Source organism: Macaca nemestrina, chromosome 10 (assembly GCF_043159975.1).
Source record: "Macaca nemestrina isolate mMacNem1 chromosome 10, mMacNem.hap1, whole genome shotgun sequence".
Classification (NCBI taxonomy): domain Eukaryota; kingdom Metazoa; phylum Chordata; class Mammalia; order Primates; family Cercopithecidae; genus Macaca; species Macaca nemestrina.
In genome coordinates, this window is record NC_092134.1 from 112,599,899 (window position 1) to 112,615,954 (window position 16,056).

General features: G+C 34.5%; 2 protein-coding genes across 6 annotated transcripts in view; one reads left to right on the forward strand and one right to left on the reverse strand.

The window, feature by feature from the left end:
- The window catches only part of LOC105492190 (ERGIC and golgi 2), a 48,242-nt gene extending 32,186 nt beyond the window's left edge, over positions 1-16,056 (forward strand). For both annotated transcript variants that reach the window (XM_071071966.1, XM_071071967.1), the window contains 4 exons: positions 3,279-3,376; positions 5,521-5,683; positions 7,003-7,085; positions 7,570-16,056. In XM_071071966.1, the coding sequence (XP_070928067.1) occupies positions 3,279-3,376; positions 5,521-5,683; positions 7,003-7,085; positions 7,570-7,632 (407 nt within the window). In that variant the 3' untranslated portion in view covers positions 7,633-16,056. The remainder of the gene's footprint in view (positions 1-3,278; positions 3,377-5,520; positions 5,684-7,002; positions 7,086-7,569) is intronic.
- LOC105492188 (fatty acyl-CoA reductase 2) overlaps positions 13,185-16,056 on the reverse strand; it is a 205,778-nt gene continuing 202,906 nt past the window's right edge. For all 4 annotated transcript variants that reach the window (XM_071071965.1, XM_071071964.1, XM_071071963.1 and 1 more), the window contains exon 12: positions 13,185-15,148. In XM_071071965.1, coding sequence (XP_070928066.1) covers positions 14,986-15,148 — 163 coding nt within the window. In that variant the 3' untranslated portion in view covers positions 13,185-14,985. The remainder of the gene's footprint in view (positions 15,149-16,056) is intronic.

The window sequence follows — 16,056 nt, forward strand, 5'->3', positions numbered from 1 at the left end:
GAAGTAGTTAAAAGGCAGAAGGAGTTCAATATAATCAGTAGAAATAGATGAAAAGTTAATACATTAATAGGGCATAACTGCACTTTTTTGTATTCACCAAAGAAAGAATAAGAACGAAAGAAAGGTTCAACATTATGAGAAGAACTTTCTTCGTTGTATAATATAGGTTCAAAGTTTTAAAATGCATATGTATCATTTTAGAAACCTCTCTGGAGAATTTTACAAACACCAGAAACCTAGTTATTCTGGAATGGTTTGGTTATTAACATAGAAGGAGTACATCGTAGCACAGATAACCTTTTTAAAATGTTCTTTTAACCTTCTGCTCCATTTAAAGAATCAAGTCTATCCAAATATGGAAAGATAATTTTCTTAGTTTTTTAGAAAGTTGTCTGTTTTCATGTTTTCTGCAGGTTTTTGATTGCCTCTTTCTAAAATAGTCATGTTATATACCATGTTCCAGCTATTGGACATTTAAAGGACTTCTGAAGCTTATTCAGCTAGTAGGAATTCTGTCCTTTGTAAAATTATAATTAAGGATTTAGTTTTTCATTAAGTAGATTTATTAGTATTCTATTTAGATTTATTCATATTCTTTACTTTTTAGCAGTGTTATAATCATATATTAAAGATATTTAGAATTTAGAATACTGATTTACATTGATGAATATTTTATGTTCATGTGGGAATGTTTCCCTTCAGGAAAGCTGAGTGTACTAAATTTAGAAATGTGTGGATGGAAACATTTTGAGATTTATAAGCTTTAGTCAGTATAATCTAATCTGTAATCTAAGCATATGTTAATTCTCCTCTGAAATGAATTGCATGTTACCTGAGAGATGCTCGTTTGGAAACAAACTGGTCGATGCTTTGTTTCAAGATGTTAAAATGAACTACAAATTTTTGTACAGAAGCTCTTCTAAATATAAACAAGTTAATTTTCAAAATGCTGTTTTTAAGTGCACTTCTTTCTAAATTCAGAGAAACTAAGAGGTATTTAGAGTCATATTCTGAAATGCTGTTAGGTGAGTATCATCAGGTTATTCAAAGCTTTAAAGCAGTTTGTGTACTTTTCTCCTCCGTAATATATGTTTCATTCGGCCTCTTTTTCCAAAAAGAAAAACATCACCATTACATATCTGCTCTGTCAGGTACCTATCCCTTTCCTGATGTTCTCCAGAAGTATTGCAGGGGTTACTTAACAAGTAGCATCTTTAATGCAGTGCAGATTTGGATAAACAAGATAGACGTAGTCCCTGCCCCTCATAGAGCACACATTCATATAGGGAATTAGATCTTTAGGTAATAAGTGTTAGGGCAAATGGCTCTGAACAAAATAAAGGAGATTGCCTATGATACGAGAAAGGGCATGGAAGAGGCTGTGGTATTTGAAAAAAAACTTGAGTGAAGTAAGTAAGTGAGCCAAGTGATGATCTTTTTGAGAGCATTGCAGGCAGTTTTATTATTAACGAAGCTCATAGAAATAAAACAATCTATATATGCTGCCACAAACTAGTTAACCTAACTCCATACTCCTCCTACTCTGCCAACTTCTCAAATGGCAGGGATGGCTCACTTTCCTAATGGTAGAGAGGTGGATATGTATGTCTTAAAGACAGAGCTGTTTAAAAGAGAGAATGCCTATACTATCTAGTTGAGTGGCTTAGCCACACATGATTACTTTCTGCAGATGAATCATTCCTTCCATGAGTGAGAGGGAAGTGGAGAGGAAGGTCAAAGCTTTTACTCTTTTATGTACACAGTGGTACAAGCTTCTATTTAAATCTGGGATAAATTTTTCTGCTTAAATTTAAAACCATGCTCCCCTTGAGTGAAACCGCCTGGATTCAAGTTCTCACTCTGCCACTTAATAACTTGGACTTTGGCCTGTTTCTTAACATCCCTCTACTTGAGTTGCTTCATCTCTAACAAAAGGATAATAAAAACATTTACTTGCTTATCTAGTTGAACCTATGGATAGATGTATCTAATTATAATTTTTCCAGAGAATTCTCTAGACCTAGAGAATTAACGTGTTTTATATTATGTGAATGGGTAATTGTTTACAGTTAATTAGTAATTGGCAATATACTGATATTTAAAACTTGTGTCAAACTTAGAAATGCCTAATGACTACATAAAAATGATCCTTTTGATTACACAGTAACCCCAGGCCATCATTGAGTAGTTTCTTTAGTTTTCTTCCTACTATGATATCAGTTCCTTGTATTTATTCAAAGGCTAGCTAATTTGATTTTAGTGTAGTGTATATCTTAAGATATTAGTAGAAACTGAAAATGTGTCTTGTGGTGGTTATTCTCTTATAATTTTATCTTATTCTTAGTTTCTGTACTGTATAGAAATGCTGGCCAGGTGCAGTGACTCACACCTATAATCCCAGCGCTTTGGGAGGCCAAGGCAGGAGGATCACTTGAGCCCAGGAATTTGAGACCAGCCTGGGCAACATGGCAAAACCGTGTCTCTACTAAAAACGAAAAAAAATTAGTTGGGCTTGGTGGTGTGCATTGTAGTCCCAGCTACGCAGGAGGCTGAGGTGGGAAGATTGCTGGAGCCCAGGAAGTCGAGGCTGCAGTGAGCCATGATTGTGCCACTGCACTCCAGCCTGGATGACGGAGCAAGATCCTATCTCAAAAAAAAAAAAAAGCTACTTTTTCATATTTGATAAAAGGATAATAATGATTATAAGGAATATTTAAGTCACCAGTTCATTTTTCTTAAACATCTGTGTTGCCCATCTTATGCTTACTGAGAATTTGTTTTACTGAGTATAAATATGTTGCTTTCATTGGTTCTTTCTTTAAATTTTTTTTTTGTTAGACACTAAGTTATGTGTAACATTACATTTCAGATTAAATGTTTTTATTTTTTATTTGTTTGAGACAGGTTCTTGCTCTGTTGCCCAGGCTGGAGTGCAGTAGCACAATCATGGCTCACTGCAGCCTTGACTTCCTGGGCTCATATGATCCTCCTACCTCAGCCTCCTGAATAGCTGGGACCCACAGGTGCATACCAGTATGCCCAGCTAATTTTTAAATTTTTTATAGAGACAGGGTCTAGCTATCTTGTCCAGACTGGTCTCGAACTCCCAGACTCAAGCAATCCTCCTTCCTTAGCCTCCCAAAGTGCTGAGATTACAGGTGTGAGCCACCACATCCAGCTAAATTTCAGGTTAAATGTATTTAATAGAAGAATCTATTTGGCAGTAGTTTGTTGCTACTAAATTGATAAAAAGTTTTTTTTTTTTTTTAATATTCTAGACAACCAGATGTTCCAGTATTTTATTACAGTTGTGCCAACAAAACTACATACATATAAAATATCAGCAGACACCCATCAATTTTCTGTGACAGAAAGGGTAAGTTGAATCCAACCGGTAAAATAAGTTGGTGATTTCTTTAAAAAGCATTTTAAAGTTTCCTGGCTACAAAATAAGGTGGCGTTTTACTTGCTGTCTTCCCTCATTTAAAAATCTGTGGAAGTTTGGAAATGAATTAACATTTTATTTTAAATAAGAAATATATCAGAAATGAATATTAGTATATTCTAAAGCAATAAAAGATATTAAAAAATCTGAAATGTTTTCTATTGCATTAAGACTTAAAATTATTAAATTGTGATGGCCTTAATTATTTTATTCTTAATGTCTTAATTTTGTAATGTGTTTTCTCATAAGTTGATATAAGCAGTTCTTGATCTGGCAGCAGATTCTTTGAATTCTATGTTATTTATTTATTAAAAATGTACTGCCTTTTCTGGGCATATGTGGTTATCATGGATTAGATAGCAAATTTAGAGGGTTTGCCTTCTTAAATTAATGCTTTGTATTCATCTGATTGTGATGAAGAACATTCCACTAGCTCAGAGTGGTATGGCCATATAAATAAATACTGACAATGATGAGCAAAGGTTTGGAATTGGACAGTTTAATAGACTTCTCATCTACTTTGGGGTCATGTTTTCTTATTTTTCTGTTTGAATGGTGAGTATTCAAACACTTGTATCCAAAAGAATTCTAAGGCAAAATTTAAGTGCTTTAAAATTTTTGCTTTCCTTTATATAGTGTTTTCTTTTACTAGCCTTATAACTCATGATGACCATGCCCTCAATAATTGTGGAATTTTTTTTTTCTTATGAGCTTAGATATTGAAGTTTTTAGGGGTAAAGTGTCATGTGTCTATAGCTTTTCACTTGGCATGGGGAAAGTACAAGTTCATATAACTGCATATAGGTGTATAGGTATGTGTGTATATACACTCACAAAGAAACTAGGTAAAGTTTATACAAGAACATATTGTGCTTTTCAACATTTATTTAAGGAGTGGGGAGATTCCATTTCTCACCTGTAAGATTGGCAAACACCTGAAAGACAATATATACAGTTGACAAGCCTTTGGGGAAAATAAGCAAACATGCAGTGCTATGGGGATGCAAAGTGGCATAATCTTTGTGGAAGGTAGTTTAGCAGTACCTGCAAAAGGACATATGCATTTACCCTTTGACTCAGCAATCGCACTTCGAGAAATCTATTCCAAAGATACAGTGGGCAAAAATATAAAAATGTGTGTTTCAGGCTATTCATTACATTGTTATCTGTAATAGTAGGTTAGGAACAACCCAAATGGCACATCTACACACTGGAGGAAGATGCAATTGTTAAAAATCAAATGAGAAAGATCTCTGTATACTGTGATACGAAATATCTCCAGGATATATTTTTAAAATAACAAAACCAAAATATATATATATATAATAGAATCCCAGGGCATTTGATTGTTGAAGGATGTGTTTATAGATAGGGCGACAAATAGTTTTTTAACTTAAAAAAGAGTGGAGTAACTGGGTTTGGTAAAGTACACAATACGGGGTGGGAGGGAGAGAGCTGACATTAATTAGTCCTGGAACCCAAAATGAATCATTATTAGTCTTTCATTATGTAGATGCCCTGATCCCTAAAACAGTTTCTACCCTTATAGGTAGTGACAGTATATTTATAACTCAGCATGATATTGAGCATTTTAGAGCTGTAAGACAGTCACTTTATTGGAAACTTGATCAGTTGTCTTATAAGGTTGTATTGTGCTAGTAATAGGGAAAGGGTTTTGTAATGCCCTACATAAAGCTGTTTTAATTTCCCTTGGTAGTAGTTAGCTTCATTATTTGTATTCCTAAAGGTTGCAGTTTAGTTACAGCATGAGGAACATGCCATATATTTGTAAGCTCTTGAGCTCAGTAGAAAACTTGTATCTAAGGTGATCTTTTTGAGGAGAAAAGAATGATTCTGCTCTTTTGATAGTTTCAAAAGCTAATTGCACAAAGAATACAAAATAATTTGTCCCTGAAGAGCTTAGTCTAGTAGGGCAGTACATAAGGAAATGTGGATGTCCTTCTTTTACAATAGGGCTGCAGGGCTTAATATTGAATGTATGTAAGTAACCAGATGACATGAATTCTGTTTCTTTCTTCCTCCTGTTTCTCTGCTTCCTTTTGCGTCCCTTTTAGGAACGTATCATTAACCATGCTGCAGGCAGCCATGGAGTCTCTGGGATATTTATGAAATACGATCTCAGTTCTCTTATGGTGACAGTTACTGAGGAGCACATGCCATTCTGGCAGTTTTTTGTAAGACTCTGTGGTATTGTTGGAGGAATCTTTTCAACAACAGGTTAACAACCATTTCCTTTTTGTCTAATTTCTAAAAGTGTTGCTTACACTTAACTTGCTTCTTCTCAAAGGGGCAAGAAGTATAACAGATTTTCATGTTTCGGTATTTAAGTAGCTTTTTCTTTAATTACAAAACTCCAAAATTATATTGACTAACTAGTAAACGTAACTAATTTCATTGTATTCAATGATGTAAGGTAGATTATATAATGGTGAATTAGAAAGATCCTGGATATTAACATCAGATTGAACTAGAATTGAATGTAAGTTCTGCCATTTACTTGGTAGTAGCCTGGAATAGATCACCTACCTTTTTTGAGGTTTTCTAATCAGTAAAAGTAGCAATAATAATATATAATTTGCAAGTGTGCTGTAGAATTAAATATGAAAATGCCTACAAGGCATTTAAGGCATTTTATACAGTATGTAAAATCATATGTTACAGTACTTTGAATTATGCAATACATGAAACTAGATTTGTAATCAGTGATGTGTTTATGATTTTTATCCTGAATCCTGGAATAATTCGCTAAGATTATTTGTTGAATTGTAATGATGAAAATTGGGAGTTAAGTACAATACAGGAAAAGGAAACAATTCTATTTTCATCTTCAGTCCTTATTCAGTATTAGATGAAGCTGGATAGTTTATTATACTTAGAATCATGTTTTTAAATGAATGAATAGCTTTTCTTTGGAAATTCTTTGTTAGTACTTCATTTCAATCTATTTAAATTTGTGTTGTTGACATCATTTATTTACCAAAATTGTATTGGTTTGGGAAAACTTGAAAAGATTGTGTTTAGGCCAGGTGCAGTGGCTCACACCTATAATCCCAACACTTTGGGAGGCCAAGGCTGGCAGATCAACTTGAGACCAGGAGTTCCAGATCAGCCTGGCCAACATGGCAAAACCTTGTCTCCACTGAAAATACAAAAAATTAGCCGGGCATGGTAGCACATGCCTGTAATCCCAGCTACTTGGGAGGCTGAAGCACAAGAATTGCTTGAGCCAGGAGGTGGAGGTTGCAGTGAGCCAAGATTGTACTACTGCACTCCAGCCTGGGTGATGGAGCGAGACATCTCAAAAAAAATAATAATAAAAGATTGAGATTGATTGTGCTCAGATCATGAATTATGTGGCCTTGTGATTTTGAAAAGAAATCCATTTGTTTTTAAATCTATCTTGATTATTTTTTAACCATGGAAGTGAATAATGCAAACTGCTTTATTTTCTTCCATAATCTATTCCATTATAGTTATTTATTCTTAAATAACAGTTTAGGAAATAATTAAAAGCATAAACTTATTGTTTATTACAGGCATGTTACATGGAATTGGAAAATTTATAGTTGAAATAATTTGCTGTCGTTTCAGACTTGGATCCTATAAACCTGTCAATTCTGTAAGTGGTATAGTATACATGGTGCTGATCTCTAAATCTTAGAATCATTGTTAAGTCTATGGGCCAGTCATGGTGGCTCACACCTGAAATCTCAAGACTTTGGGAGGCCAAGGCGGGAGGATCGCTTGAGTCCAGGAGTTTGAGACCAGTCAAGGCAACATAGTGAGAGCCCCATTTCTACAAAAGATAGAAAAAATTAGCTAGGCAAGGTGCTGCAAGCCTGTAGTCCCAGCTACGTGGGAGGCTGAGGTGGAAGGATCACCTGAGCCCAGGAAGTTGAGGTTGTAGTGAGCTGTGCTCGTACCCCCGCACTCCAGCCTGGGTGACAGAGCAGACCCTGCCTCAAAAAAGATGGAGAGAGAGAGAGAATAGTAGCTTTTGGTTCCTAGAAAGGATTGCCCAAAATAAAACCTTGTGTTTAGAGGAAAGAATGTAAGGAATAAAACTAATTCTTTGGTCTTTTTTTCCCTCCTTTTCTCTTTAGGTTCCTTTTGAGGATGGCCACACAGACAACCACTTACCTCTTTTAGAAAATAATACACATTAACACCTCCCGGGTGAAGGAGAAAAACTTTTTGCCTGAGACATAAAACCTTTTTTTAATAATAAAATATTGTGCAATATATTCAAAGGAAAGGAAACACAAATAAGCAGAAAACATACTTATTTTAAAAAAGAAAAAAAAGGAAAAAAAACCCAAACTGAAATTCTCTATATGTTGTGTCTGTTACAAATGTCCTAGAAGAAATCATGCAGCTAAACAGTGAAGAAGCCCGACTGGAGTATTGCTTTGAAGATGACACCTTCTTATATTTTCACAGCAAATGGGTGGTATCAAAATCAGACATTGCTTCTTGGTGATAAAAAGCCTGAAGGAAATAAGTGAAACTACATCTATGGAAAAAAAACAAAACAAAACATTGAGAAGTGCAAATGTTTGCATCTTTTGTTTTTAAAAGATATGATGTCAGAATAAAATGTGGAAAACATATGGAAAACCAGTCTAGACTTTAAAGAATTGTGATCAGGTCACATTTTTAATAATAAAAAAAAAAGAAAAACAGGGACTAGTTCCTATGTTATAGCCATATTAATGTTAAGCCATATTAACAAGACCAATTATCCAATAATTTGGTCTTAAAAAGTAACTTCTTTGATTATTGACTTATCTAACTGTTGAAGATAGAGTCTTAGAAGACTAAATTCTCACAGGGGCAGGTATGCAGGTGTTATGTAGCAAAGGTATCATTCACAAATAGTATATAGAATCTTATACAGGGGAAAGAAAGCACTTTTTTAAAAAAAGATGCCAAGTTTTTAATCTAATTATATTATTGGTATATTTTGGAGGACATAGGGTGAGTTATAAAAAAATCCACTACTGATGGTGGAAATTATCAGTTTGTAAAACATTAAGAGAAAAATAGGATATTTTATGTATGTGGTGAGTGGAGAACAGGGTAACTTTAAATGACAGTGTAAGGCAAATTTTAAGCACCACAAGATATATCAGATCTGAGAGGTGGCATGTTAAACATTGTCCATTAAACTTAAAACTGGATTATGAAGTATTTGCATTCAGGGTGTCCTGAATATGATTGATTCTGTATTAGATTGTGTTCTAACTTTCTTACTATTTAAGGATTAGTTCTAAATCTTCAGATTATAAAAGATTAAAAATAGTGAGAGGGGGCTGTCACACAGGTACTATTAAAAGCTGTATTTGGAATATGTGTGCCAATATCAGTTTTCCTTTTGTAATACTGAATGACAGTAGAAGAACTATCAACCAATCTCCAAAGTTTTAATCATTTAAGGAAATGGGGAAAGAAAATTCCAGGTAAATAACAAGACTGAAAGATTAGATTTAAAATAGTGGTTTTAGAAAGTAGGATATCACAAGTAACAGTTTTTCAAATGAATTTTTTTCAAGATAAATGTATAAAAACAGGATAACTAAAATGGAGAGAAGGAGAAATAGTGATGGGTCTATTTTGCAGTAAAGTTTGTGCAGAATGATATTTTGCAGAAAATAACAGAAGCATCATTAATATATGTATATATCATTAAGAGCCATGAAGTTAACTGATGAAAATAAGTGATACACTTTGAAAGATTTTTGCATCCAGAAAATTCTAAGTAGTGAATGAGCCTTCTCTAGGTTTTGATTTATTTTTCTGAAGATTATTTCCAACAAAGTTTGGCTGTAAACTAACAGAACATCTATCAACAGGAATCTTCATAGGAAAGAATTAGAATTTAGACTGATCGCTGCTCCTTCAAGTATGCTTGTAAGAAAATTCAATAGTTTCAGGGCTTTTTCTAAATGGGAGGGAAAACAATATTGATTTAGGATTATTTTCTTTAGGATTAGATCATTTTAAGTATTAAAAGATTTTAAAAATTATTTTGATATATATGATTTTTAATTTTCATATTTTCCAAATACCATATTAAAATTTTAATTTATCTCCTATGAAAGGAATTTCTTTAAAGCAAAATTCTGCTTTGCCATTGATTTCCATAGGTTAAAGGCTTCCATCTGAAACTCCTCAAATAGAGTCAGATTTTTGGCAGTGGAAGTATTAAAATTCCAACCAGTCCTTTGGATGATGAAGTTTACCTGCATATTAGGATTTGTTAGGAGTTTTTGGCCTCACCAAGTGTTTCTTTTCTATTGCAGAGAGCACTTTACTCACCTACCTATTATGCAACTTTCCCTATGCCTGGAGGTGCCTCCAGAAAGGATACCCTACTTTATTACCCAATTCCCCTTTTTGTTTTAGTATTCATGGTGTCTATATGTTTATATTCCAGACTACATATTTAAAAGTCTGAGACCTCAAATTATATGAAATGGATTTTTTAATACTATGTTTGCATACATTGACCTATAAAGAAGATTAAATATTTAGGTGAATAATTCCCTGCTGCAGTATTTGTACACTTCAGACTACCTCCTAGGAAAAGCTTAACTTAGTTTTACAAAATTCCTTTTTTTTTTTTTTTTTAAGAGATGGGGTTTTGCACTGCTGCCCAGGCTGAAGTGCAGTGGCACGATCGTAACTCACTGCATCCCCAAACTCCTGGGTTCAAGCAAGCCTCCTCCCTCAATCTGCTGAGTAGGTAGGACTACAGCCATGCACCAACAACCTGGCTAATTCTTTTTCATTTATATAGATAGTGTTTTGCTGTGTTGCTCAGGCTGGACTCCAACTGCCGGACCAAGTAATCTTCCCACCTTAGTCTCCTGCATTGCTGGGATTATAGGCATGAGCCACTGCACCTGGCACCCAAGTTACTTCTAGTTCTCAAGTTAGATGATTAATATCACACTTTTCTCACGTTTTATGATAGCATTGAATTTTTATAATTAATTTACTAATCAAGATTTACAGTCTTTAATACAATCTTAATTTTGGAATTTGTAAAGGAATGACTAAGATCTAATTTTTTTTTTTTTTTTTGAAACTGAGTCTCGCTCTGGTCTAGGCTGGAGTGCAGTGGTGCAATCTCAGCTCACTGCAACCTCCACCTCCTGGGTTCAAGTAATTCTCCTGCCTCAGCCTCTCAGCACCTGTAGCTGGGACTACAGGTGCGTACCACCAAGCCCAGCTAATTTTTTTGTATTTTTAGTAGAGACAGGGATTCACTGTGTTAGCCAGGATGGTCTCGATCTCCTGACCTCATAATCCGCCCGCCTTGGCCTCCCAAAGTGCTGGGATTACAGGCATGAGCCACTGTACCCGGACAGATCTAATTTTTTAATAGTGTAAGAGAAATACACTGTGCATTCCATCTATGTCCTGAGTAATTCAAGTACCAAAAAGTAATTTAATATGAAACTCCTTGAAAATTCAGAGCTTACACTTGAATTCAAGATGCCTATTTTTGGTTGTTTAAAAGTTACTTAAACCTGAGCCTTAGGACCTTTAAAATCTCAGCATGCCTCTTAACCTAGTACTTTTCCTGTTTTGAGCTCTAGCAAACCTTCAGCAAGCCAAGGTGGTAGGTAGCCCTTTTTCAACACTATCAAATAGAGAGGTCACCAGTTGTTTACTACCTTATGGTAAAATGCCCGGATCAAGATCCATGTATCTGCCCATATTGTGATGATGCAATCAAAGCATAGTTTTTTTCTACTTTCTGAAATATTTCTTTGATAAAATCACTTTACATTTAAGAGTAGAAAACAGACTGCCTTGGATTTTTTTTTCAACTATTGAAAATACTGAAAATTTTTTTTCAACTTTTTTTGTGTGTGTGTGTCTTGAGAGAAAAGAGAACATGAAATATTTAGTGTTGCAAGCACAAACGTTTGGACTCAATAAGTGACAAACTATGAAGCATTTTTTTTGTCTTTTTAATACTAGGAGAAAATTAATGTACCCCCAAATAAGCCTCAGTTCCCATATTTAAACTTTTTTTCTCATAGAAAAGCTACAGGAATTTTAAAATATCATGTTTACATTTGCTTTTCTTCCAGATGGAGCTAAATTTCTATATGATCAGGATTTATTTTATATTTCTCATATTAAAGATGAAAAAGTGAAAATCGAGTAGTTGACTCGAATTTACGTGTATAAATATGTGAACAGTTGAATACAAACAAGATTACAAGCAGTGAAACATTTAAGTAGTTTTGACAACTCCAAATAATATTTTGTGTTTCACAAAAGGAGTTAGGTTAACTTTTCCAAATATAATTCGTTTTATACTATTTTAATAAGGAAAAACTATTAAGGATGAGAAGGCATGAGATAAAGTATATATTAGTGAAAGCTATATACTAAAGCAGACCTTCAACAATAGCTCATAACTAATAAATGCTTTGTATTTTGTTTTCAAACAGTTATGTAAATCAATTTGGTGACTTCTTATACTGTACTGACATTTACTTTCTTTAAGGTATTTTTCTGGAATTGACTTAAATTGCCATATCACATCTGCTATTCCTTTTGCAGTTCCAGGTTGGAATCAGTATTTCAAATAAAGTAGGGACACATCTAAAATATTTGTGTATCAGAAAAGGTGTTTCTGGCTATTTAAACTCAAGTTAGGCATCCTTTGCCACAGTAGTATCTCCACTTTGCAGGGCACTACTGTCTCAAACCAGTTCCATTTGAAAACCAGCAATTAGTAGTCTTAGTTAACTAAAAAAAATGTTTTAAGTGATCTAGGCAGTGGGCATTTTTCCACACCTTTATGTGGGATTATGAGAATTGTTACTTCTTACTATAGGCGATTGCTTATGTTCCCAGACATTATTAGAATAGCAGTTCTAGAAGAGTAGCCATGTGGAAATTTACAAGTGATTTTTGTAAGCTTTGAAAATTATTGATGTTTTTGGAAACTAGACCGATCTACTTGAATTGTTTATGTTTATTGTAATATAACATGCTATTTGGGCATTATTAGACCAGTCTCTACCTTCAGATGCTAAGTTAATTAAATGAGGTGTTAAATGGAAGTAATGATGTTAGTTGAAAATTGCAAGAAGTGTTTCTCTGAATTGTGTGCCCATTTGCCTCAACCTTTTCTAGTATTAGTTGCCTCAGGCAGTGACTCTTCAACTCTGTAATACTTGATACTGTATCAGGTATCTTGTGGGTAGAGAATATAGGGATTGCCAGAATTTCTTCTGAAACATAGGTACCTTTTCTTTGTACTTTCCTCCTCTTTTTCCCCCACATAGAAGGTTCTTTCCCATTGCTTTGTTTATATTAGGCATTCAAGTAATTGCGAATTGGTCTTGATGTGAAATAGTTATATGCTAGAGATTGCCCTTCATACAGAGGTGTACCTGCTTTTACTGCCTAATCATCACAAAAGAACTTTGTGTCATTTATCTGATGCCACAAATAGAAGAATACTAATGTCAAAATAACCCTATTAATGGTGTTAGAAAAAGTGAAGCATTATGTACCTATAGGTTAATTTATATTCATCTGATAGTTATTCCTGTGATGTGATTTGTGGAAAGAGTTCTTTGGAAGTTATTTCCTTTTTCTGGGAGTTAGGGGGTGGGGTACAGGGGGTGTAAAGGAGGGAGAAGTGCTGCGGTAGTCAGCAGTTAAAGACAACACTAGAAGAGGGGAAGAATTTTAATTCAAATTTTTATTTAATCAAAAGTCAAAATGTGAATACTTGATTAGTGGAGTTATTGAATTGGTGAAACATACAATCAAAAGTGAATTCTTAGAACTATTACTATGTCTTAATCCAGTCCCACTGAGCTATATCTTGATTTCGTATTTTTACCATATCTATAGCTTGTATCTTAATTGATATAACGCAAAAGTACCATATAGACATCTCAAACTAAAGATCACCAGGTGCTTACTGTCAGAGCTGGGTGGTCTGCTATGGAAAGTCTTTCCCAGAATTTCGATGAGATTGGGGAAGATACTGCCCAGAAGAGTTCCTCCCAAATGCCCTTTATATAGAGCTCAGGAGAATCTGGAATAATACTGGGCTAGATACTGCCCGAAGGCCTTGTACACTTAAACTACCTCAGTGTGCCTTTCTGAATATTACTCAATTATTCCAGGAAGTGAGCATAAATATCACTGCCATTCTTTGTTAACATTTTATGCCTATGTCATTTTCAGCTAGTTATGTGGTGACTAATTTTAGTTGTTTAGGCCCCAAATAGTGTATTTGAGTAATATTCCATGTTTTTAACATGAAGAAATGCTGCAATCCAACGTACTCATCTCTCAAATATGAGGAAAGTTGGCGTAACAGTTACATTATTACTATAGGAATTGGAGAACATATATAGTTTTCACTAGTTTGCATTATACACAAAATATTTTTAAGAAAACAAAACCTATTTCCTAAACTTAAGAGTCCCTTAGTGAAGTCTATTCACTTTTCTGCTGTATGTTGTACAGTTAACATTGTGCAATGGGAATGATCACGATACTAGTAAATCCTCTAGTGATCGCATAAGTGCAATCTTCCCCACTTTATACCAGAAGCTACAGTTGAAAAGTCCATTTGAAGTTTTGTTTTGCTCAGTGGCAAAGATCAAATGGGACCATCCCTCTCCCTGTTAACCACTCTAATTGAGTCCTGAGTGGGAAAAGATTAAATATAAAGGGTTTGGCAACTTTTAGAAGGAGACTTTTGAAAGAAGGTTACCAAGAAATTGAGGATTAAAAAGATTTAGAAGTAATAGCTGTCAAATTCAAATTTGAGAATATCAATTTTGACTTAAAAGCATAATACATGAGTCCCCAATGCAAATATGCTTAATCCCTCACTTTATACATACTTATTTACACTTCTTTTTCCTTTTAAAGAAGTGAATATAGTTAAGAAAAATGTTAAATGTAAACCTACTTTTCTGATTCCCCCAGCTACCAAGACTCCAAGGTATAACATGGAAAGAGACATTTTCAGTGGGGAATTACTTCCGTTACTTCACTTTTGAGGATATTGAGATCATTCTCCTTCTACTCATCTTGATTTAAAATTTTTCTTTTGGGTACCCAGAATGGTTCCAAGGTTAGTACTGCTTGAATTCTTTTCAACTTCTGCCATGCATCTTTCCATATTTACTGAGTTTAAATGAATCCTCTCAGGGAGAAAAGAAAAGCTAAATATAGAAAAGTGGGAGTACTTTCACGTTTAATACGCAAGGACATAAAATAGAATGTTAGGAAACAATTTGAATTTTTTTCCCTAAAATGTAGGTGACTATGGGCTGGCTAGTTTACAACTTTCCTTCTCTCACTGAAATAAAAATATATAGTTAAGGAATAGGGATGAATACATAAAAGGTGACACTGACAGTTTGGGCATATTCCTTGTTACTTTCTAATCTTGAGAATCACAGTTTGCTGTTTTAGAGGTATCTGAGAGGTTCCAGATAAAAAGCTATGGTGAAATGTTCTTAAACTTTGAGCGTGCTGGATGCCCTAAAGTAGGAGAGGAATTTATAACAGAAGCTTACAATGAAGAACCAGACATTCCGAGCCATCTGAGATCTTGCAATGAGAAGACGCCAGACGATTAGGAAGAGGGCAGTATTAAAGAGGTAGTGGATATTTCGGAGCCTAGGGAAGAGACAGACATAACCAAAGTTAAAACTACCAGATACCCAACCACATTATCTGAAGATAAATGTGTGTTTTCTTGGATATGACTGGCAAGTATTAATGTAGTGCTCACAGAGTAGTTGGCATAACTTGGCCTTTCGGTTTTTGCATCTTTCGTTTCCGCAGCATTCTTGCCGAATAGTCAGATTTCTACCATATTTCCCTAACTCATTTCTCTTATACCTCTCTCCATTTGAAACTATTTACAAGCATGACTAGCATAATCTTGTAAATATACTTTGATCATGTTACTGCATCATAAATCTTCACTGGTTCTTGTTCATTAGAAGGTAAATTCTAAAGTTCTTGGCTTGCTATTCAAGGTTCCTCCTTCCTGTTTTGCAAGCTACTTTTCTATCCTTATCATCTCTGCACTGCAGATCCTCTGCTTCTACCAGGATTATACCAGAGTGCTAGAATTTTGACCCTCAGGGATTATGACTGAAAGAAATTTAAGGAAGTTGAAAAAAATTGAGGAGGGACTTTTTTCTAAGTTAAATAGCATAACCAGGTCTCCTGTCTGTTGGGTATTTATATCCCATTATGACAGAGTGTGGTAGAAGAAACAAATTTGGGTTCAAATCTGTCTCTTAGACTTACTGTGCATTACCATGGGCAAGTTATTTGCTGTGTTTAAATCTAAACATCTGTTTCATAAAAATGGAATAACAAAAGTAATACTTTCCTCATGGAGGTGTAGTGAAGTCTAAATGAAACTGTTACAGGGTAGAGTATAGAGTGCAGGACCTGTAATGTAGTAAATGCCCAAGAAATGTTCATTCTTCTCCTTCTCTGCACAAATGTTATGTCTGGTATAAAATCGGATGCACAGTAGGTGCTCAATAAATATTAACTGACTGATTATA